This window comes from Lissotriton helveticus, chromosome 5_1 (genome assembly GCF_964261635.1).
Source record: "Lissotriton helveticus chromosome 5_1, aLisHel1.1, whole genome shotgun sequence".
In the NCBI taxonomy this organism is placed as follows: Eukaryota; Metazoa; Chordata; class Amphibia; order Caudata; family Salamandridae; genus Lissotriton; species Lissotriton helveticus.
The window spans coordinates 1,668,268,027-1,668,293,773 of NC_136065.1; the positions used below are offsets into that span (position 1 = coordinate 1,668,268,027).

The following is a 25,747-nucleotide window of genomic DNA, read 5'->3' on the forward strand; positions in this document are numbered from 1 at the left end:
TGGAGGGCAACATTATCAGCATAGTCAGGGATTAGGCATTAAACAGCATGCACATATATTCATCTCCTATTCAAATGTCAGTCCAAAGCATAGGTGGACCCCAACATCTTGAACCCCATCAAGTAAGACTTCTCACGTATGCATTTTCACGGCTCTATTTCTGCAAACTGTCACACCCCACACATTCCCACCACCTGAAGGCTTGTACTTCATCATCAGACTGTGCCAAGCTCCCTGGACCCTTCTCCCTAGCGCTAAAACCCAAAGGCATAAAAGAAATTATAGAACTACTGGTCCCGTTGTCTGGCAGCCATGGTCATCAGAGACTGTTCCTGGTTGGAGGGATGTCTTAGTAGGTCAACTGCTGCTCCACCAAACAAACCTACATCTTCCTCAAGGCACATAGGCAGGGGCAGGAGACGCGTCTCTGCATATGCCCACAGGCTGTGCAGGATCTAGCTCACGAATATAGGATTCCTCCGATGCGCCTCTCCTTCAGGAGAACCACAAACCACCAAAGCTTCAGATGAAGATGAAATGAATAGAGAAAGACCGGCCCTGAGGCTATTCACTTCATAACATGCACATCATATGTCACACAAATAAATATAGACATAAAAGTAAGGTTTGATTTAGTTAAGAGTCTGGTTAAAGTTTTGGTTGTGTGGCTAACTTGGCCAGCATTGATATGGCCACATCTCTCTATCCGTAAAGATCAATGCGGCTTTAAGTTTATGCGGCCAGACTGCGGGGCTCCTCGTTGGAACTTACCTTGCCAATGAGGACGGGTTCTGGGCCAGCGTACTCCTCGATCACAAAGAACTGGTTCCAAACCCAGCTTCTCTTAGACCTTGGCAGCGGCTCCAGGGATGGCGGGGCCCCGGTCCCCGGCGACTTCTCTGCCATGGGTGGTGGAGGCGAGTGAGGGTCGCTGAGACAGCCACACCCACTGAGCCAGACGAGCAGGAGGTGGAGGAAAGGCAGCGGCATGTGGCGGCCTCACGTCTCCCCAGTCCTGGAGTACGGCTGGGGCTCGGCTGCTGAGAAGGGATGCTGGCTCGGCTTAGTTTTGTAGAGTGTGGTGCGCCCCCTCATTGGAAGAGACTGGTTCGTGTGGGTCCTTCTTGAGTTCCATGGGGTTTCTGGGAAGGAGGGGAAGTCCAAGGACGATTGAAGGTTATGGGATGCCTAGAGCTGGCTGTGGACTTTGTCCCATTGGTGTTCAGCAGTACAAGGAGAGTAATGTCTACCTGCAACGACAAAAGAAGAAACCATTACACACACACAGGAGAAGGCCCTCAGGAGCCATTACAGAGACTTGTACTACGGAAACATTCCAGGCATAAGAGGAAGTCCTGCGGAAGCATTACAAAAACTCAGGAGAAAGCAATGAGGAGCCATTACAGACATAGTACAGAAAGCACTTGGATCCAAAGCCCTAAGGAACCATTACAGAGGTATTACAGAAAGACTTAGGAGTTAAAGCCCTAAGGAGACATTACAGAGGTATTACAGAAAACCCAAGGAGTCAAAGCCCCAATGAGCCATTACAGAGACTTGTGAGAAAAACGCCCTACAGAACATTCCAATCCTTAGAGGAAGTCCTGCGGAAACATTACCAAAACTCAGGAGGAAGCCCCAGGGAGCCATTACAGACCTTGTACCGAAAGCCCAAGGAGTCAAAGTCCTAAGGAGCCATTACAGAGGTATTACAGAAAGACTTAGGAGTTAAAGCCCTAAGGAGCCATTACAGAGGTATTACAGAAAGACTTAGGAGTTAAAGCCCTAAGGAGCCATTACAGAGGTATTACAGAAACCCCAAGGAGTCAAAGCCCTAAGGAGCCATTACAGACCTTGTACCGAAAGCCCAAGGAGTCAAAGTCCTAAGGAGCCATTACAGAGGTATTACAGAAAGACTTAGGAGTTAAAGCCCTAAGGAGCCATTACAGAGGTATTACAGAAACCCCAAGGAGTCAAAGCCCTAAGGAGCCATTACAGAGGTATTACAGAAAGACTTAGGAGTTAAAGCCCTAAGGAGCCATTACAGAGGTATTACAGAAACCCCAAGGAGTCAAAGCCCTAAGGAGCCCTAAGGAGCCATTACAGAGGTATTACAGAAAGCCCAAGGAGTCAAAGCCCTAAGGAGCCATTACAGAGGTATTACAGAAAGACTTAGGAGTTAAAGCCCTAAGGAGACATTACAGAGACTTGTGAGAAAAACACCCTACACAACATTTCAATCCTTACAGGAAGTCCTGCAGAAGCATTACAAAAACTCAGGAGGAAGCCCCAGGGAGCCATTACAGACGTTGTACGGAAAGCCCAAGGAGTCAAAGCCCTAAGGAGCCATTACAGAGGTATTACAGAAAGCCCTGGGAGTCAAAGCCCTAAGGAGCCATTACAGAGGTATTACAGAAACCCCAAGGAGTCAAAGCCCTAAGGAGCCATTACAGAGGTATTACAGAAAGACTTAGGAGTTAAAGCCCTAAGGAGACATTACAGAGACTTGTGAGAAAAACGCCCTACACAACATTTCAATCCTTACAGGAAGTCCTGCAGAAGCATTACAAAAACTCAGGAGGAAGCCCCAGGGAGCCATTACAGACGTTGTACGGAAAGCCCAAGGAGTCAAAGCCCTAAGGAGCCATTACAGAGGTATTACAGAAACCCCAAGGAGTCAAAGCCCTAAGGAGACATTACCAGTGCTTGAAATGGAAAAATAGAAGGCAGGTACTCTGTACCACAGTACATGCTTGTTTCTGAAAAATGCCAGTACTCTCCAATTAAAAGTATAGCATTTCTCTTGAGCAGTGCCGGTACTCTCCCTCTCAAAATTAGAAGGTGCCGGTACTCTACACCGGACAGTACCGGCCCATTTAAAGCACTGGCCATTACAGATATTGTACGGTTAGCCCAAGGAGTCAAAGCCCTAAGGAGACATTACAGAGACTTGTGAGAAAAACGCCCTACACAACATTCCAATCCTTAGAGGAAGTCCTGCGGAAGCATTACGAAAACTCTGGAGGAAGCCCCAGGGAGCCATTACAGACATTGTACGGAAAGCCCAAGGAGCCAAAGCCCAGAGGAGGAAACACACAGAAGAACATCCCTCGCAGGCAAAGCTGCCTTGCAGGAGGCAGCCTGAGAGGGAACCTGACAGGCATGATAAAGAAAGGCGGAAGCACGTGCAGATGGGAGAGCGGCAGGAGGGGTGTGTTTGAGATGCACCGCAGAGGGGCCCAGGACACGTTACAGACAATTCATAGAAATCCGCGATCGACAGCCGGGCGGTCCGGGCCCACCCAGAGGAGAGTACAGAGAGAACAAACCCTGCGCTCACTCACTGATGCGCCTCTGAAACCAGCACCCGCTGCCACTAATTGACAGAATCTGCAAGTGCGCTGTGAATCCCAAGCGAGAAGATTTTAAAATACAATGTAAACAAAGCATCAGTCCCAGTCCTGGGATCTGATAGCACCCAGCGCCGGCACCCATCAGCGGCACCGTGACAGATCTGCAACTCGTGCTCAGCAGAGACGGAGATCTGAAGAGAGCGCACCCAATCTACTGCCTTTGCCTACAACAGCTGACAACCCTGACAGGCGCTGCTGAGAGGCAGGGTCTACTGCTGCAGGACTGACGCCCCAGCACCAGCAGCACCAGCAGCAGCGCACAACCTGACAGGTGCAGGGGTGAGGCAGGTCCACTGCTGCAGGACTGACGCCCAGCACCAGCAGCAGCACCAGCAGCTGCAGCGCACAAACTGACAGGTGCTGCTGAGAGGCAGGGTCCGCTGCTGCAGGTCTGAAGCCCAGCACCAGCAGCAGCAGCAGCAGCGCACAACCTGACAGGTGCTGCTGAGAGGCAGGGTCCGCTGCTGCAGGACTGACGCCCAGCACCAGCAGCAGCACCACCAGCAGCAGCAGCGCACAACCTGACAGGGGCAGGGGTGAGGCAGGGTCCACTGCTACATGACTGACGCCCTGCACCAGCAGCAGCGCACAACCTGACAGGTGCAGGGGTGAGGCAGGTCCACTGCTACAGGACTGATGCCCAGCACCAGCACCAGCAGCAGCATCGCACAACCTGACAGGTGCTGCTGAGAGGCAGGTCCACTGCTACAGGACTGGATTCCCAGCACCAGCACCAGCAGCAGCAGCAGCAGCAGCAGCGCACAACCTGACAGGTGCAGGGGTGAGGCAGGGTCCACTGCTGCAGGACTGGACGTCCCAGGACCAGCAGCAGCAGCGCACAACCTGACAGGTGCAGGGGTGAGGCAGGGGCTACTGCTGCAGGACTGACGCCCAGCACCAGCAGCAGCTCACAACCTGACAGGTGCAGGGGTGACGCAGGGTCCACTGCTGCAGGACTGGACGCCCCAGGACCAGCAGCAGCGCACAACCTGACAGGTGCAGGGGTGAGGCAGGGTCTACTGCTGCAGGACTGACGCCCAGCACCAGCAGCAGCTCACAACCTGACAGGTGCAGGGGTGAGGCAGGGTCCACTGCTGCAGGACTGACGCCCAGCACCAGCAGCAGCGCACAACCTGACAGGTGCTGCTGAGAGGCAGGGTCTACTGCTGCAGGACTGACGCCCAGCACCAGCAGCAGCTCACAACCTGACAGGTGCAGGGGTGAGGCAGGGTCCACTGCTGCAGGACTGATGCCCAGCACCAGCAGCAGCGCACAACCTGACAGGTGCTGCTGAGAGGCAGGGTCCACTGCTGCAGGACTGACGCCCAGCCCCAGCAGCAGCTCACAACCTGAAAGGTGCAAGGGTGAGGCAGGTCCACTGCTGCAGGACTGACGCCCAGCACCACCAGCAGCAGCAGCAGCAGCGCACAACCTGACAGGTGCAGGGGTGAGGCAGGTCCACTGCTACAGGACTGGACGCCCCAGGACCAGCACCAGCAGCAGCGCACAACCTGACAGGTGCTGCTGAGAGGCAGGTCCACTGCTGCAGGACTGGACGCCCCAGAACCAGCACCAGCAGCAGCGCACAACCTGACAGGTGCTGCTGAGAGGCAGGTCCCCCCTGCTACAGGACTGGACGCCCCAGGACCAGCACCAGCAGCAGCGCACAACCGGATAGGTGCGGCTGAGAAGCAGGGCCCACTGCTGCAGGACTGATGCCCCAGCACCAGCAGCAGCGCACAACCTGACAGGTGCAGGGGTGAGGCAGGTCCACTGCTGCAGGACTGACGCCCAGCACCAGCAGCAGCAGCAGCAGCGCACAACCTGACAGGTGCAGGGGTGAGTCAGGGTCCACTGCTGCAGGACTGACGCCCAGCACCAGCAGCACCACCAGCAGCAGCGCACAACCTGACAGGTGCAGGGGTGAGGCAGGGTCCACTGCTGCAGGACTGACGCCCAGCACCAGCAGCACCACCAGCAGCAGCGCACAACCTGACAGGTGCAGGGGTGAGGCAGGGTCCACTGCTACAGGACTGACGCCCCAGCACCAGCAGCAGCGCACAACCTGACAGGTGCTGATGAGAGGCAGAGTCCACTGCTACAGGACTGACGCCCAGCACCAGCAGCAGCACCAACAGCAGCGCCCAAACTGACAGGTGATGATGAGAGGCAGAGTCCACTGCTACAGGACTGGACACCCCAGCACCAGCAGCAGCGCACAACCTGACAGGTGCTGATGAGAGGCAGAGTCCACTGCTACAGGACTGGACGCCCCAGCACCAGCAGCAGCGCACAACCTGACAGGTGCAGGGGAGAGGCAAAGTCCATTGCTGCAGGACTGACGCCCCAGAACTAGCACCAGCAGCAACTCACAACCTGACAGGTGCAGCGGAGAGGCAGGTCTACTGCTACAGGACTGAACGCCATGGCACCAGCAACGAGCAACAGCGCAAACCTGACAGGTGCCGCGGAGAGGCAGAGTCCATTGGTACAGGACTGGACGCCCCAGCACCAGCAGCAGCACACAACCTGACAGGTGCAGGGGTGACGCAGGGCCCACTGCTGCAGGACTGGATGCCCCAGCACCAGCAGCAGCGCACAACCTGACAGGTGCAGCGGAGAGGCAGGACCCAGCAGCAGCGAACACCCATGACACCTGAGAAACACCTCAAGGTCAGATCACCAACATGCAAATACCAAACACTAGTAATCATGCTAAGGTTGAGAGGGCGAAGAAAATGATGTGGTGAGGAACATGGGGCCTCATTCGATATGCTCCTCTAGTGGAGTGGCTTTTTTACCCCCATGGTTTTCACCAGGTCCACCTTTCTGTGGGCCTGAACCATTTGCTCCCAAATCCCAGGGCCAGATTGGTGAGGCGGGCACTCGGGCAATGGGCCTGTTTCCGAGTTGCACCTGTAAGATGCTTTTTTAGCGTGGTGGCCACTATGGTCTATTTCTGTGCAGTTCAGATCCCGTCACCGGCCCAGTGGGGGCATGAGCGCCCTTTCTGGGTGCAGATGGGCACCTGTTACTTCCCTTTTATCAACGGGCCAGAGGTGTCACTCCCAGTCTCTCTGTGTGCCTAGTGGCGTAGCATAAGCTCCGCAGCCCCCTGCTGTGTGGGGGGGGGGGTTAACTCTGGGCGGCTCCCTCCGGCACTATCCAAGGGCAGGAGCCCCTGGCCTGAGAGCTCCTAGAGTCTGGTCCGGAGGGAGGGAGCCCACCATGTACGTTACAGGGGGGATCCCTCAAGTTTCATTACACCAGTGGCTGGCCCGGGCCATTAATGTATGCAGAGTGAGCAGGGGCAGGATGCCTGAGCAGAAGTGGCCTCACTTATGTTCAAGTGTTGGTCACCATTGTGAACCAATCCGTGCAGAGTCCTGGCAACAAGTGCATTGTTTTTTAATCTCAGTGAAGTTAAGAAAACAAGCCTCTTTTATAGAACCCCTCCTCCTTTTTATAACACTTGAAACACTGAAGCAGAGTTTTGAGAAAAAACACAATACGCAAATGTGGGCCACCTTTTTTTTTAGGGTGCTCAGGTCAATTTTTGATCCCACTCCAACCCTGCCCGAGGCTGTATCATGTATAGGTGCTATCCCTCAGAGCAGAGCTAAGAGTCAGCTTTTATGTTTGCACTGTCAAAATCACACCCATTTAACTGGGAATCTCTCCGAGTTACTGAAGGTACAGCTCAGAAACGGTGAACAGTGATTGCCTCTCCCTCTTCCAAGGCTGTATTGTCTGCAGCTCATGCACTAACTCAGAGAAATTCCAAGTTTCATAAGTGTGTTTTACACAGCCAAATAAATAGAGAAAAGCAGTATCTACCAGATGCAGTTAACACCAAGAAGGTAGAATGAGCCCCTCAGCGTCTATAGAGACTGAGTGAGACATCACTTCGGGCCCTCAGACATCCACTCCAGTGAGGCAGGTATCTGCACCCAGAGGAGACCCTCAGCATCTGTCGAGAGTGAGACATCACTTCAGGCCCTCAGAAATCCACTCCTGCAAGGCAGGTATTTGCGCCCCGAGGAGACCCTCAGAATCTAGAGAGAGTGAGACATTGTGATGACTCTGCCTAAGTGTGAGAAATTATGACGTTGCACGTTCATGCGTCCTAGCGCACACACCAATTATATTTCGGCTCCTCAACCGGCACTGGCGTTTTCTAAATCCTGAGCTACGGCTGGCATTGTAAGGTAAACAAGCTTGCTGCTCGATACCCAATTCTTCATTTGTCCTACGCTGCGCCAGACAAGGCACACACCTATAGCTGAACCGGCTTTTTACCGATTCTTTTTCCTGCACGATACCCTGCGTGTCCCGTCTGAGGATTAGACGATGACCTACCGCCCCCACCTCTCTCATTTATCAGGAGGCGTTTGCCCCCTGCCTTTAAATAATACCGCAACAGCATGTGCCCATTTTTGTAAACCTTTGCCAGGCAGGGAACTTTCTCTAACTCAGGAGGCCCCTTCCACGCATACAATGACCATGTTTGACTGTGTAACCATTGCCAGCAATTATGAAACGCAAGCACGCTCCGCGTTTGGTTTAAATCATGTCGCCCCTACCTAGCCATTGTAACCTTTGCCAGTACCAGTAATAATTTTGAGTAGCCGCACGTATTTTAGGCCACACCCAGCCTTTCACGTTGAATCCCGACTGGCACTCCATGACCAACCATTACAGAGAGTTGGCAAAAGTTAAATCCTTGTATCATGAGCACGAGGCGGTATTTTAGGCCACAGCCAGCCTTTCACGTTGAGCCCCGACTGGCACTCCATGACCAGCCATTACGGAGAGTTGGTAAAAGTTAAATGCTTGTATCATGAGCACGAGGCGGCTATGCAGTTTCCGCAACGGACGTGGCCATCCACCACGCGTAAGACACCATATTCGATATGGTATCGATATGAATGTTTCCGGGCAAAGAGGCCACTGATGCTTTCTCTATGGGGGGGGCTGTGGGTCCGGTGCCCCTGTCATGGCCCTGGCACTGTAGCCGTCTGTGCCAGTCCCTCATGTTGTGTGTCACAATTACCTCCTCCTCCTAAATTTTATCGTTCTGAGACGAATTCGGAAGGGTAGGAGCTGCCGCAGCCGCAGTTACTGGTCATCTAACGCCTTTTCTGGACGTTTTATTAAAACACCTTCCAGAGCTCTGGAGGGCTCCGCCTCGCCCTGATCCCCTCTTCCGGGGCCCCTTAACTACGCTCCCTGCCCAGGGCTGCCATGAGCCTAGAGCCGCCCCTGTAACTTGTATGTCTCAAGACATCTTACGACAAGCATTGACGTTGCAGAGATGTCACACAAGTGCTTGAAAAGGAGCCTATTTACAAGCTGAGTCTAATAGGGCACCACACTACCTCCGCTATCCAATACTTTCATGACACAACCGATCCCTCGTCCGCTCCTTCTGCATATCATGCTGCAGTGAGACAGACAACACTAGAATTATCTTCAGAGTATACAAAACTCAACCTACTGATACCCACCCACATCAAAATGCCTCCAAGAGTTTAACCTCTGGATGATTGGAAATCGCATCAACCGTAGCCCAGGCAACGGATATTCTGAATAAGGGAGACAAAACCAGAGCTCCAAAAAACATGGGCTGTTGACCGGATGTATGATGGTACAACGCGTGATATTACCACGCGTACCGTTACAACGCGTTTTTTACAACGCAAGTCGTTACCACGACTTACGCGGTAGGGTTGCTGGACTTAGAATAGTTAAATTTACTATTCCAACACCAGCCTACGTACAGTAGGGAAGGTGTTGGAATAGTAAATCTACTATTCCTTGTCCTTGAGCGCCCTCCAGAGCAAGTCGTGGTTACGACTTGCGTTGTAAAAGACGCGTCGTAACTGTAGTGCGGGGTAACATCCGCGTTGTAAAGGATGTTCCCCCTGTTGACCACCACACATCCTAACAAGTTATAAATGTGTGTGTAACCATGGACTTAAATTTCACTCAGGCACCGCACATTAACAAAGATGCCCAAACTTGCTTCCTCCAGCTCCACACACTGTGGCTCATTCTCCCATTTCTAGCTTACCCTTTCAAGTTACAGGCCGAGATTGCTTTAATCTCTCAAGCTTTGTACACACGAATGTTCTGTTCCTTTGCCTCCCCACTTATCTCTAAAGAAGACTGCAAAAGGCCCGAAATGAAGCTGCTAGGCTTCTACTAATGCAGATACTAGGATTCCACAGCATATCAACCGCAGGCACTGCATACCCTGCAATTGTTACCAGTCCAATAATGTATTAAAGCACTTTGCATCAGACAAAGCCCTGGGATCCCCCTCAGTGGACCTACTTTCCAAATACCAATCTGCACATCTAGCAGTGGCGTAGCAAGTGGTGGGGGGCACATGGCACATGGCACCCAAAGGGCTTGCTTCTCCACTGACATCTAGCCATTACCATCCTAATCAGAAAATACAATTCAGGCAGAAATGAAAATGAGCCACAGATTTCTCCTAGCTGGCAGCAGAACTCCCTGCCACCTGTCTACGGGCAACAAAGGACTACATGACGTTTATAAAGGGTCAAAATACCAGGCTTTTTAATCCACCATCCTAACACTTCTATAATAAGGCCACCTCACCCCATTCTCAGATTATCTGCCATAATTCCACATCTCCAATCTAACACTACACCTATCAACACTAACCATCAAGTAGAAAAGAGACCTCCTCATCGCTACACATTGCTTTATACCTTTGGCTCATGCCTCATCCCAAGAACCAGATTCTTCACCTCACACCACTTCTCGTGTATTCTAAAACCTTCTGAGACACTGCTCTCCGGCCCTTGCCTCCTTCCACCCCTCTTCAGTAATGCATTAACTAGATAGTTCATAAATTGATACAACTTTCTCTAACTCCCACCCATTAGTGCATACATCATCGACATCATTAGCAGAGAGATGCGATAAACAGTCTGCCAGAACACTTCTGGCCCCAGGGATAGATTCGACATGACCGTGAAACTTTGCAATTTGTACTGCCATCCTCTGACTCTGTGCATTGCTCTTCTGAAACTCTTTGCAGTGAACAGTTCAGCTAAAGGGCGATGATCAGTCCTCGCAATGAATCTGGATCCATGGGCATCTTTTCTGAAATATTCAGTGCCCCACCAACAGGCTAATGTTTCCTTTTCAAGTGCAGAATATCTTGTCTGCACCTCTGAAGGGTCTAGATGAGAATGCAATTGTTTCCCCTTTTCCTTTTTGATACTGCACCAGTGCCCACACTGGTAATGTTTATTGAGCTACAACTGGTGTCAAAGGGGCTCTTTTATAGCTTTCTTTATGTTGTTGACTTCAGACATACATTTATCACCTCGTACAAACCGCGGATTCTTTTCATCTGTTCTCTCATATGATTTGTTCGATCTGTTAATAAAGGCATGTACCTGGCTAAGCTAAGCAACGACCCAATGATTTGTAATTTATCTTTTGGTTCTGGAGCTCATTTAATTGCCTCCACTACGCTCTTTTTAGGAGATAGCCCTTCGTTTCCAATGCTGTGTCCTAAATATTCTACAGATGACATTACAGCTTTACATTTTCCTTTTGTTAACGTCAAGTGGGATTGTTAATACCTTAAATCAAGTTTCATTATGTTCTTTTTTGTCCTGACAAACATTAAAATGTTGTCTTGAAAGTATAAAGTATAAGATCACATATAGCCTCAAAAAAACCCAGACAAACAATAATGGAAAGTATTTCTGCACCAATGCCATTTCTATGGCATATAGGGGAACCAAAATGTGAATGGGTGCAGTGGGGAGAAAACTTTGAAGATTATTTAGAAGTTATGGGAGGAGATATTGACACAGACAAATGACAATTAACATCATTAAAGCACTGGTTAGGAGTGTAAGGGTATTGAAATATGTTCCACCTTTAAAGATAGAGGAGTTTGAAGAAGAGGTGAACTCCACAATCCCGCAGCTGGCTTTGTTGCCCTGTACCCGGGGCAGGCCATGGAGCACCCACCAGACGGCGATGAGCATGGGGGAACTAGGACAGTTCTGGTAGAGCAACTGTTCAGCCATGCGCTGGGTGGGCATCTCGGAGCAAGTGACCTGACAGTGCAAACATTGCCCCTTCCTCTTTGGCCTACTAGGTGCCTCTGTAACTTCTCAACTCCATTCCCAGCACAGATGCAGCACCCACTCCTGCTCATACACGAATCACTTCCCTAAACCACTCCCCCAAAATGATCCTCACCCCATCTTCCCAGTGTTCTTTCAGCTCCACCACTGCTCTTCCCTAAGCTCATACCCATCCCCAACCACCTCCCAAATCCCCATTACCCTCTGCCATTTTATGCCCATGCTCTCTCCCTACTGACTGCTTCCTCTACTTTTCTCCCTCACACTTCCATTACTTATTTCCCTCAACCTCCCTACGCCCGACATCTCCTTCCTTCCTATGTCCCCTATCATCATCTGTTTATATCTACATACACCCCATTCACTTATCCCAATGCCCCTCCACTGTCTACTACATTCCACTGAACGTCTCCCGTCACCTCCACCCTGTCCTCTCCACCCACGCATTCTCCACATCTCCATTTACCTTTTCACTTCCTGCTAATCCCTCTCCTCATCACCTCCCCTCTGTCACTCTTCTCCATTCCACCAACATGCCTGCATCGCAGCCACCCTACCCTCACCCCCCTGACCTCTCGTGCCTTCCTCACATCCCCATTTTCCCTCCTGCTACCTATTCACTCCCTCTCCTCTGCCCTTCACATTCTCCGCCCCTCTCCTCTGATCTCATGCAATTTGCACCTCACCAACTCTCCTCATACGACACCTCGTCGCCCAATATGTCTTTGCTTCTCACCCACACCCACTGCCCCATCCAGTCTCATGCCAAAACTCTCTCCTCTTGCAGCACCCATAACTTTTCCCTCCCCATTATTAGTTCCTTTTAACCCACCATCATCTACTCCTACCTTTCTACACATTCTTTTTCCCTTCCTCAATATCTCTGCAGTCTCTACTCCTTTTGCTCCTCTTCTTTGCCTTCTTTGTTTCCTCTGCTTTTCCCCATTTTTCTGCCCTGCTTCCATAACCTCCGCTCAGACCCCTGTTTTACTTCCCTCAAGTTTCCCCCAACCACCGTCGTCCTATCTTCACCACCTCACTCTAGCCCATGCCCAGATGCCCAACATTCCAAGACTCCCATCCACACCTCACACCTAATGCACATCCCACTCCAAGCCTCTCAATCAGTCTTTCCTCATTTGAAATACCACTTTCACTTCACCAAACCAACAGGACACAAACTCACACCATCGTATGTCTCCCTACACTTCACCACACTCATAACTCCTCTCTGCACACTCCACATGCCCTACCACAAACAGCAATTCATCCCAATTCCCCCAACAAAACATGCTCTCCATTCCTGCACCACTTAAACAGTACAAGAAACCAAAATATTACAGACAGCAGCCCCTACACGGCACAGCACTACACAAACATCAGAATAGGTGTCAACCAGAGGTGGGCTTCTCGCAAAATTCCATGAAGTCTAACCACAAGGAATTACCTACAAATTCAGCAAGATTACACAGAATTATGTGAGAAGAGTAATTCTGCATCTAACTCTATTTTCTTAGTGCAAAAATTCCCCCTCATGTCCAAACTTCGGGCACTCAGACACCCACTCCAGTGAGGATACATTTTGCTCTAAGAAATAGCACTAAATGCAACAGAGCATAAACAGCAGCGCGAGAAGCTGCACACGCCCTCTGAACGTGCTCTTGCAGTAGGATCCCCCCCATATGACTCTTAATTACCAGAGTGGGCAGACTCGCATTATTATTGGTAGTTACCCATCGAAGAGCAACAATGCAGAATTACCTAAATTACTCAGATTTCTCCGGTGTAACTAAAATTACTTCCAGGACTAATGTCAACCATGTCAACCCACTAATAAGACACATGCAAGCCACTAACATAACACCAAAGTCACCCAAACCATGATACTGAAGAGAAACAACCCACATGGCACCTTTCCACTAACCGCAGCACAACCTGATATGCTATTTCATAATCGCTCCACCACACATAACAATCTACAAGTGTTACCACAAACAAAACGGCACTACATAACACCATCACCTCAGTCTCGATCCCACAATTCATATTATACCAGCCCACTGATCAACTTTAAGTCACTCTGCGAGCACTCACCCCATGTCCAGTCCTCACCATCAAAACCCCAGAGCCGCACCAAACCTGCTCAGACTAACAGAGATACCGTTCATCTACCTCACAGTCTTGTCCTTCAGATTAGAACATTGCTGAAAATAAAAGATTCCACTGAGCAAGACAGCAGAGCTGAGCACACATCAAAGAAATTGATTACTCCAGTCTAACCTTTCAAACGAGAGTACAGCAAACAGCGGGAAAACAGAAATAGCCTCTCTGTGCAGCACGAGGTTCAACAAGACCCAAGTGGTGGTTATTCCCCATAGCTGATATGTGCGTGGCCGAGCAAACCGCAAGTTCTACTGTGATGCCCCTTTGATGGAGACAACTTTAAGACACTCTGGGGCAGATTTATGATAACTGGCGCATCCCCAGGGATGCGCCAGTTATTTTGCGCCGCTGCTCCGCCACCCATGGTGCGCCGCATTTACAATGCGGCGCACCATGGGGCAAAAACGGCACAGATGCGTGACGCATCTGTGCCGTTAAGGTGGCGCATTGCTGGAGTTGCGTCGCAAGCGCGACGCAGCTCCAGCAAGGCTCGGGGGTGCCCCATCTTTACAATGCTGCGTCAAGACCTACGCCTGCTTCAAGCAGGCGCAGGGTTTTGACGCAGCATTGGCCTGAAAGTGACTGAGTGAAATCTTATAGATTTCACTCAGCCACTTTTGCGAGGCGCACCTGCCCCGGAACGCCCACCCTGAGCCGGAACGCCCACAAGTGGCGCAGGGCTTTACAACGTGACACATCTGCCTAGATGCGTCACGTTGTAAATGGGTCGTAGGGATGCGCCACATTTACGCCGCAGTTGCGTGACGCAAACGTGGCGCATTCCCAACATAAATCTGCCACTCCATCCCTACACTGGTTTGATTGGCATGTCACAAGATCACTCCCTATTGCAGGCAACTGCAGAGGACCAACGGCCAGAACAGCACGCCCGCCGACCACTATCTGTGGGAAAGGCTTATCCGCAGACACATAGGGGCAGATTACCATGCCCCTTGCGCCTCTTTAATGCCGCCATTGCGTCACTTTTGTGACGCAGCGGCGACACAAAAGAGGTGCCATGATGCGGGGTATTTACAACGTGACGCATCTGGGAGATGCGTCACGTTGTAAAGCTGTACGCCAGAAGTAGGCGTTCCGGCGCAGGGGGTGGGGCGTTCCGGCGCAGGAACACCTCCTAAAAGTGGCTGAGTGAAATCTACAAGATTTCACTCAGCCACTTTTCATCCCATGCTGCGTCAAAACCCTGCGCCTACTAGAAGCAGGCGTAAGGATTGACGCAGCATTGTACATATAGAGCACCCCGGAGCCTTGCTGGAGCTGCGTCAGGCTTGTGACGCAACTCCAGCAATGCGCCGCCTTTACGGCACAGATGCGTCACGCATCTGTCCGTTTTTGCCCCATGGTGCGCCGCATTGTAAATGCGGCGCATCCATGGTGGCGGAGCCCTGACGCATAATAACTGGCGCATCCCTGCTGATATGCAGGGATGCGCCAGTTATTGTAAATCTGCCCCATAGTCTGCACCAAAAAGCATGAAGAGCCATGGAACATGCAGTACAAAATTTACAAAAATAACAAGACTCGTGTAGTCTTGTAAGCTACCTTTTCTATGCAAGTTGAGGAGCAGGTATGAGCGCTCACAAACTGCACCATGCGGAGGTACGATGTTACAACGCGTACTTTTACAACGCATGCCGTTACTACGCAACTTTTACAACGCAAGTCGTTACAACGACTTGCGTTGGGGGGCGCAGGATAGTAAATATTTTAATGTACTATTCCAACTCCAGTCCCCGTGGATAGTAGGGAAGGAGTTGGATAGTAAATTAAACTATTTATTATCCTGGAGCGCCCCCCAGCGCAAGTCGTTGTAACGACTTGCGTTGTAAAAGTTGCGTGGTAACGGTATCGCGTTGTAAAACCTTCGTTGTAAAGGTTGTTCCCCGCACCATGCAGAATTCCTTATGGACTGGCAAACGCCCTATAATTCTTTTCAGACACAAACTTGAGAATGCATTTCAAACATACAAGACAAAGCCAGAGCAAACTGGGAGTTAGACAGGGGACAGGCTGTATCAAGCATCGCAAATGTGCACGATTAAAGCCCAAAGGCAGATTACAGACATAAAGAGGATATGCCTATAGGCACATTGGAGATGTGCAGGAGAAAGAGTAAATAGAGTATGAGGAATATATAGCATCATGTCTAAGGACATATTAAACACAAAGAAAAAGATGCCTAAAGACAAGAACAATTTATGAGGCAATCCACCATGTCAATAAGTGTTATGGGAACAATAACAATATTAACGCAAGTGATCCTTTAAGAAAAAAGATTTCAAGGTGTTGTTTTTTTTATTTAAACTTATTTTTAATTCTGAAAAATACCCCTATGTCAGGAATATTCGTGAGATAATTATACATCTCCTACACATGCATTACGCCTGAGTAGGCCTTCGTCCTTCAAAATTAAGTCCCCCCTCTCTCGCCCTCATTCCTCAAAAGTAAGTTGCCCTTAAAATGATCTACTCAGTTGTAATTTCTCCAAGATCCAGGCTTTACGTTAACTTTATTTGAAAATATGAAAACTTCAAAATAATTGAATGGGGTCATTTGTGCTAATATTATAAACACTCGCTGAAAGCATACAGGGAATGCCTATGGGCACATTATAGAGTTATAAGACAAAGGTCTAGGACAGAGTACAGAGAAACGGAACACAGGGCAGGGACACTAATTAGAAATATATTGTCGAAAGGAATAAGGATAAAATATAGATAGATAGATAGATAGATAGGTAAAACACCTAGGGACAAATGATGGCCATGCCAGGGACAGAATATAGACATAGAGAAGAAATGCCTAAAGACCCAGCTTCTCAATCATGACATGGGACCTACTGTACCAACAGGCGCCATCTCTGTTCAGCACCAGAACTCTCTTTGTGGGGAAAAGCACTTCACAAAAGCACATAACATGACAAAAATCAAAGAGGGCATATATATATATATATATATATATATATATATATATATATATATATATATATATATATATATATATATATATATATATATATATATATATATATATATATATATATATATATATATATATAGGATGTATGATGTTACAACGCACACTTTTACAACTCATACCTTTACAACGCATTTTTTACAACGCAACATCCATTACAACGCATTCCATTACAACGCATGCCATTACAACGAAATTTTAAAAACTACATTTACAACGCATTCCATTACAATGCATACTACCTTTACAATGCATACCATTACAATGCATTACATTACATTGCATGTTTGGTAAGTATTGGATAGTGTAGAGGTAAAAATTACTATTCTAACTCCAGGGGGTGCAACAGTAGGGTAAGTGTTGGATAGTGTAGGGGTAAAAATTACTATTCTAACTCCAGGGAGTGCAACAGTAGGGTAAGTGTTGGATGGTAATGTTATGCGTTGTAATGGTATGCGTTGTAATGACTGAGTTGTAATGACATGCGTTGTAGTGGTGTGCGTTGTAGTGTCATGCGTTGTAATGGTTGCGTTGTAAATTCATGCGTTGTAATGGATATTGCGTTGTAAAAGTTTAGTTGTAATGGTAGTGCGTTGTAAAAGTTGCATTGTAAAGGTTGTTTCCCGTATATATATATATATAAAAAAGCCAAAGGACACTTCACAGACACACAGCAGAATTATCTTTGAGGGCAGTGACAACACACAGGAGAAAAGCACGTTTCAAGCATACAGGAGAAAAGTTTCTGGACAAATTACAGAAATACAAGAGAAAATCCTAAGGGCACCTTAGAGACATATAGAAAAAAAATTATGTTAGAAACTTATTGGAGAAAGGCTGAAGGGCACGTACATAAATATTAAAGAACTGTTTATGAACGCATTGGAAACATGAAGGAGATAGTCCAAGGGCACCTTATGGACCTATAGAAGAAAGCTCTGTGAACACTCACAGACACACTGGAGAAAAGCAGAAGGACTCCTCAGAGGAAAGTAGGAGAAAGGCTTAACTATCATTAGAGACATATCGGAGACAGGTATAGTCAATCCTGTTGAAATCTTATACACATGCTGGAGAAAGGTTGAAGGAAAGAAGGCTAACCAACTGCATGAGTGCAGACCACCCCCCCAACCAGCTCTAACCTTTCCATGTACCGCCTCCTCCCTTTGTTTGTTTGTCTGTCTGTTGTCCATGTCCTCATGCCTTCATCTCACTTGCCTCCATTGCTCACTTTTGGCCTATGCCACAGTTCCCACTGCCTTCCTCGTGCCTTTTTCCTGTAAGTTCTGTTTCTCCCATGCTTTCTGATGTTCCTGAGCACTGTAAGTAAACTGTGCACTTTCTTCAAGAGGTGGACGAGTCCCAGGAAGCTCGAGCCAGATGCCTGCCTCTGGCTCCGCTTGAGGCCCTTTGGGCACTTGAGCCCAAAATGAGCCGAGATTTCCCGTGGCTTCTGCCTGCCACCGATGCTCTGCCCTCACTCATGCGGTGAGGAGTAAAGACAGAGCATTAACCTTTGATGTAAAACCGGAGAGAAAAGAGATGCTGAGCTAGTGGCTAAACTGAACAACATGAAACCAGAAATCTTGGGATCAGTCCTGGCTTCCCTGCTTGACCAAACGATGTGATCCTCTGCAAATATTTCATTTCACCGAGTCTCCTTTTTAATGGTTATCACAAATGAGAGCACCTTCAAGTGGGTGAGTTCAGGTTGTGCCCTGTCCAAAAACCTCCTGTTGAACTTAAAACTAGACTGTTTTGGATTGAGGCACTGAAAGATGTTATTCGTGTTGCTACCAATAAAACTTAACTTAATCTACTCTAACCTCTCTGCATTATTACTACATGTTTCTCCTCGGATATTAAATGTCTGAGCTCCACATAAGTTAGAAATGACAACTGACTTGCCTTTTAGTTCACCACTCGCATTGCCATTAGAACAGGGACAGGAATCTTGCCAAGTCTATGTTTATAAACTATGGCTTTTAATAATTCCCTTTCAATGCACTGGTGTAAGTTGATGTACTAGGGGAAATGCTTCTACATGTTAAAGAAATGCACTTTCTAAATTGTGAACATACTTTACCTTTTTTTCACATGAGATATGTTGTTTAGTTTACATGCGAAATACTTTCCTGGCAAATCTCATGCGCGGATCTCTCTTGGCTCGGCCCGAGCAGGGCTCTCCCTGGTCATTTGTGGGCTCGCCACCTCGGTCTCCCTCAAGGTCCCTTCCCTCCTTCACGTGTCTGCGTCCCTCCTCCACCTGCTGTCGTGTGTCACACACCCAGGGCTGTCACCTGTCCCCGGAGCCAGGGCTCCCATCTGTCTCTCACCTGCCCCGGCGGCTCGTCCCCGTCCCCGGCGGCTCCTCCCCGTCCCCGGCGGCGCCCCTCACTGTCCTCCTCCGTCCCCCGAGCCGTGTCTCCCCGTGTGCCCCCCTAGCCTCGGCTGAGAGCGAGCGGCCTCCGCCGCCGCGGCTCCTCAGATGCATTGGTATGCGGGTCAGGCAGGCCTACCCCTGACTGCAAAGACATCCATTTATAAATCACAAGCAGTGACGAGGGGAGGCGGCGGCGAGGGGGACGGGGTGAGAGAGAGAGAGGGCGGAAGACAAGAGCGGCGGGGAGGGGAGAGGGCAGAGGAGAGAGAACAGAGGGAGACAGGGGGAGAGGAAGAGAGAGAACAGAGGAGGAGAACAGAGGTAGACGGGGGGGGGGGGGAGAGGGGGAGAGGGCAGGGGAAGAGAGAACAGAGGGAGACAGGGGGGAGAGAGAGAAGGAGAGGACAGAGGACTAGAACAGAGGGAGACGGGGAGAGGAAGAGAGAGAACAGAGGAGGAGAACAGAGGTAGACGGGGGAGAGAGGGGGAGAGGGCAGGGGAAGAGAGAACAGAGGGAGACAGGGGGGAGAGAGAGAAGGAGAGGACAGAGGAGGAGAACAGAGGGAGAAAGGGGAGAGGAAGAGAGAGAACAGAGGAGAAGAACAGAGGGAGACGGGGAGAGAGGAAGAGAGAGAACAGAGGAGAAGAACAGAGGTAGACGGGGGAGAGAGGGGGAGAGGGCAGGGGAAGAGAGAACAGAGGGAGACAGGGGGGAGAGAGAGAAGGAGAGGACAGAGGAGGAGAACAGAGGGAGACAGGGGAGAGGAAGAGAGAGAACAGAGGAGAAGAACAGAGGGAGATGGGGAGAGAGGAAGAGAGAGAACAGAGGAGGAGAACAGAGAGAGACGGGGGAGAGAGGGGGAGAGGGCAGAGGAAGAGAGAACAGGGGGAGACAGGGGTGAGAGAGAGAGGGAGACTGGATGGAAGACAAGAGCGGTGGGGAGGAAAGAGGGCAGAGGTAGAGAGAACAGAGGAGAACAGAGGGAGGCGGGGTGAGAGAGAGAGAGAGAGATAGGGAGAGAGGACAGAAGACAAGAGCGGTGGGGAGGGAGGAGGGCAGAGGAAGAGAGACAACAGAGGAGAAGAACAGAGAGAGACAGGGATGAGAGAGAGGAGGAGAGGGCAGATGAAGAGAGAGAACAGAGGAGGAGAAAAGAGGGAGACGGGCGAGAGAGGTGGAGAGGGAAGACAAGAGCGGCGGGGAGGGGAGAGGGCAGGGGAAGAGAGAACAGAGGGAGACAGGGGTGGGAAGGCAGAGGAAGAGAGAGAACAGAGGAGAAGAACAGAGGGAGACAGGTAAGAGAGAGGAAGGAAGACAAGAGCGGCAGGGAGGGGGAGAGGGCAGAGAAAGAGAGAGATAGAGAACAGAGGAGGAGAACAGAGGGAGACGGGGAGAGAGGGGGAGAGGGAAGACAAGAGTGGTGGGAAGGGGAGAGGGCCGAGTAGGAGAACAGAGGGAGACAGGGGTGAGAAAGAGGAGGAGAGGGCAGAGGAAGAGTGAGAACGGAGGAGAACAGAGGGAGACGGGTTGAGAGAGAGGGGGAGAGGGCAAAGGAAGAGAGAGAGAACAGAGGAGAAGAACAGAGAGAGACAGGGGTGAGGGAGACAGAGAGGGGATGGGAGACCAGAGCAATGGGGAGGGGGGAGGAAGGGAGATAACAAAGGAGAACAGGGTGAGAAAGAGGAGGAGAGGAGGAGAGGGCAGATGAACAGAGAGAGTACAGAGGAGAAGAACAGAGGGAAACAGGGATGAGGGGGAGAGGGCAGAGGAAGAGCGAGAACAGAGGAAAAGAACAGAGAGAATGGGTTGAGGGAGACTGGTAGGGGACAGAAGACACGAGCAATGGGGAGGGGGGAGGAAGAGAGAGAACAGAGCAGAAGAACAGAGGGAGACAGGGGTGAGGGAGAGGGCGAAAGACAAGAGCAGCGGGGAGGTGGAGGGGTAGGAGGAAGGGGAGGGTAAGAGGGCAGAGGAAGAGAGAGAACAGAGGAGAAGTACAGAGGGAGACAGGGAGTGAAGGGGATAGGGCAGACGTAGAGAGTGAGAAGGAGAGGGCAAAGGAAGAGAAAGAACAGAGGAGAAGAACAGAGGGAGACAGGGGGAGAGGACGGAAAACAAGAGCGACAGGGAATGGGTGGACAGAGGAAGAGAGAGAGAACAGAGGAGTAGAACAGAGGGAGACAGGTGAGAAAGAGAGAAGGGGGAGGGCAGAAGACAAGAGCAGTGAGGAGGGGTAGAGGGCAGTGGAAGAGAGAACAGAGGAGGAAAACAGAGGGCGACAGGTGTGAGAGCGATAGGGGACCGAAGACAAGAACGATGCTGGAGAGGGCAGGGAGGAGAGAAAGGACAGAAAAGAAGAAGAAAGGAGGCAGGGATGGGAAGAGGGACAGGGGAAGGAGGACAAGAGTGATGGGGAGGGGGAGAGAGCATGAGAAGACTACGTGTAGAGAGAGAACAGAGAAGAAGAACAGAGGAGGCGAAGGTGGGAAGAGGGGCAGGGGATGGAAAGCAAGACCGATGGAGAGGAGGAGCGGGCAGAGGAAGACAGGAGAGAGAACCGAGAAAAATAGAGGTCGACAGGGGTGAGAAGAGGGACAGAGGACAGGAAGACAACAGCCAAGGGGAAGGGGAGAGGGCACAGGAAGACATGGAAGAGAAAGAGAAGAAGAACAGAGGAGGCGAGGGTCAGAGAGAGGGAGAGGAGACAGGAACACAAGTGACTATGGGGGGAGAGGACAGAGACAGGGAGGGAGGAGAAATGAGGGTGGGAGACCAGCGAACGAAGGGAGACACATGTCATAGAGAGGGAAGAGGTGATGACAGTAAGACAAGAGTAAAGGGGAAGGGAGGAAAGAGAGGGAGAACAGAGAGAGCGAGAAGGACAAACCGGGGGAGGAAAGCAGGATAGGGATGGAGGGAGAGGAAACAGAGAGGGAGGCAAAGGGAACAGTCAGGGAAGAGAAATAAAGAATGGGACACAAGGGAATAGCGATGGAAACAGAGTGGACAGAGGAAGAGAAGAGAGATGGGAGGGGCTGAGAAGACAGAGGGAGGAGAGAGAGGCAGGGATAGTAGTGTGGGAGAGGGGACTGAGCAAGATAAACATAATAGGGCAGAAGACTGGTAGAGGCAGAGAGGGAGGAGAGAACAGACAAAGGTGAGAATGATAGAGTTGGAGATAGAGGAAACAGAGGAATATAAGAATGAATAAGAATGAATGACGAGGGTAAGAGAGGACAGTGAATGATGGAGGAGAAAGAAAGAACAGACTGGTGAACAGAGATGGCAGTACAGAGAACAGGAAGACTAAAGCGATAGGGAAAGAGCAAGAGGACAATGAGGTGGAGAGAGACATAAGAACAGAGAGGGTGTTAAGAGTGGAGAGAGAAAGAGAGAGATAGAAAGAGGACAGGGGAAGGTCTAAGTGGTAATGTGGCAGGGAAGGGGACAGAGAGGGAGAGAGAACAGATATAGAGCGCGGAGAGAGAAAGAAGCCAGCAAAAAGAAAGAGAGGGGAACACAGTGAAAAAGTAGAAAAATATATGGATTGGGAGGGGGTAGTGTCATCCTGAAGATTTTTTAAAGCTCTGGGCAAGGCATATTTTGGGGCACCCTATTTGCAACAACTTATATTTTTCTCCATTTTAGCAAATTCAAGCCCTCTCGAAGCCTAACTATATTGAGTAACCTGTAGGGCTACAGGAATTATGCGATTGTGCGGCCGCTGCATTTTTTGCATGATTTTAAATCTACCACATTTGCCACATAATCATCATCTGTTGCATAATCTGCATGGTTTAACCAATTTTGTTTCTAGCTCAAACGGTTCAAAATGTACTAAAACGCAGCAGCATGTGTTGCCACACACTGGAAGGCCCTTTGCAAAGGTTGCCTGGTCACCTTTCTGTTGCTTATTGCTGTATTTGAGTGTTAAACTGGTACTAATGAGGTGCAACCAATTCCCAGACAGAGTTAAGTGTAACAAGCATTGGTAATGCATCGGTTTTGCATATGTACGAATTAATGGCTGTTTTCATCAATCATCGTCCTGGAGAAGGAAAGAGCTCCCTGGCAGATAACACAGGAGTGGAGAGGATGTGTTACAGAGGCCAGAGCTGCTGACTCGAGAGCTGCGTATCCTGGTTCGAGATTCAGCAGCACAACGCAACGCCCTGTGATTCTATGTAAATTACCTAATCTCTCTGAGTGATAAATTGTTATATAACTATGCTGCAATAGTAAAAGGCAAAATTTTATGAAAATATAATTCCACCAAAGTGGATGTTAACAGTATTTTGGCAGCAGAAAACTGAAAAGAAAAGCAGAGGAGGAGCAATCATTGGTAAACGTAGGAAAATATGTTACAGCCAATAGAAATTGAGGAAAGGTAAGTGGCATGCACAGGAACCAAAGAGAAGCCAGGAAAGAGAGGTGGCGGGATGTGAGTCCCTTTTAAGTTTATATTAAAAACAATTGATTTCGCAAGCACCGTGCAAGTGCTGTGCAGGTGAAACCTAAAAATCACAAAATAATAAAGTATTACTTCCATAAAAGATGCCACATTGTGCAGTTTGCCTTTTCTTGTTGCATAATTTAGTCAACCTGCTGCATAACTTTTCCCTCCCCGGCTGCATAATTCCAGTGGCCTTGATTATATGTTAATATTTCACAAAAAGGGAGCTGCTTGCCGTCTGTCCGTTAAACAGTTCCAAGAGAAAGGCTGAATACCTTTGCTAAAGCCCTCTCTTTTTGAGCTTGGATCTAGATTTTCTTTTGTAGCACTACATTAGTGTATATGAAATCCAGAGGCAGATTTACAAGCCCCTTGAGACACTTTTACGCCGCTGTTGCGTCACTTTTGTGAAGTAGGGCATCGTAAACAATGCGCCACGTTGCGACACATTTACAACGTGAATCATCTATGGAGATGCATCACGTTATAAAGCCCTGCGTCACATTATACCTGCATCATGTATAATGTATGGATGTTGGGCATTCCAACGTAAGAAAGCCTCGTAAAAGTGACGCAGTAAAATCTACAATATTTCTCTTAGTCACTTTTACAAAGCCACTGCGTCAAAACCTTGTGCCTGCTTGAAGCAGGCGTAAGGAGTGACGCAGCATAATGGAAATAGGCTGTCCAAAGCATTGCTGGAGTTGCGTTGTGCTTGTGACACGACTCCAGCAATGCGTTGCCTTTACGCCAATTGATGCGTCACGCATCTGTCCATCCTTGCGCCACGGTGCGCCGCATTGTAAATGCAATGCATCCATGGTGGCGCAAGGGTATTTTTATGTGACACAAATTAACTGACGCATCTCTGCTAATATGCAGAGATGCGTCAGTTCTTGTAAATCTGCCCCTCTAATCAGCCTGCTCCTCCCATTGTAGGAAAGACATAGTAGGCATAACTCGGTGGGCGTTTAGTGAAAAAGTGCATAACATCATCAAAAATACACAGCAATTGGAATTATATATTAAACTGCTAGATATTTGTAATTAGAAATACTTTCCCATCAAAACTATCATTATAGCTGCAAAAGTAAAAATCAGAACTCTGCTCCAAGGATTTCTGCCATTAATCGGGGGGAAGTCTGATAATGTTTTCCTGATTCCTTTCCCCTGCCTTGCTCCTGCCATGGGCCTTCTCTCCTCTTTCTGTGTATAATTGCCCAGCTAGACAGTGACCTCCAGCTTTGCTGAGCAAGAAAAATGAGACAGGGCTGTAGACAGGAGAAGGGCAGCGAGATAAAAAGAACAAAATTGAGAAAAAAAGTGAGTCAGAGGGAGTAGGGGGCAGAGACTGATTAGGTAACAGGATAGGTGAGGTCGGGAGAGGGATATGGTAAAGAGAGAAAGGTGGGATATGAAGAAATGAAAATGCAGAGTGGTAGAAAGAGGAAGAGACAGCAAACAAAAATTGAGAGAGATATGGATTTAGGGTGTGGTAGAGAGAGATAGAAAGTGAGATAGGAATGTAGAAAGAGGAGTGGGGCGAGTATCATCGCGATATGGTAGAAAGAGAGGTAAGATAGAAAAAATGTTAGTTAGAGACTGAGAAACGAGGTAGTTAGAGGGGAAAAGAGGGGTGGGATCAAAAGATGGTCAAAATGAGAAGTGAGTTGCAAAACGAAAGGTGAGGCGAAGAGAGTTGTGAGACAGAAAGAGCAGTAGAGCAAAAAGGAATAAATGGTAGAAAGACTGATGAGGTGTAGAAGAAAGAAAAGAGCAGAAGTAAGGAGGAATAGGTAAGGTAAAAAAGAGAGTTAGAGGCGACGAAGAGACATGTACACAGAAAAAGGTAAAGAGTATGAGCTGAAACAGACAAGGAGGTACATAGAGTGATGTGCAAGAAAGAGAAAGGGATAATGATAAAGTAAAACAAATAAAGTCAGAGAAAGAGGGATCATGAGAAAACATTAAGACAGTGGGAGAGATGTGACATAGAGGATATGAGTTAGCAGGAGAGGCGAGGTGACAAATGAGTGGTGAGGTATGCTGGGAGGCCAGGTAGTGAAGGATGTGTGGGGCAGATAGCAATGAGGTAGTGAGAGAGATGTGCAGTCAGAGAAATGAGATAGCGATAACGATAAGGAAGAGAGGGAAGAGATAGAGAAGTGAATGCGAAGTAGGGAAAATGTGGAATAG

General features: G+C 49.2%; 1 protein-coding gene across 1 annotated transcript in view; it reads right to left on the reverse strand.

The window, feature by feature from the left end:
- Positions 1-25,747, reverse strand: part of CDH24 (cadherin 24) — a 799,438-nt gene that overhangs the window by 407,701 nt on the left and 365,990 nt on the right. The window contains exon 4 of the mRNA XM_078644893.1: positions 772-1,250. Coding sequence (XP_078501019.1) covers positions 772-990 — 219 coding nt within the window. The 5' untranslated portion in view covers positions 991-1,250. The remainder of the gene's footprint in view (positions 1-771; positions 1,251-25,747) is intronic.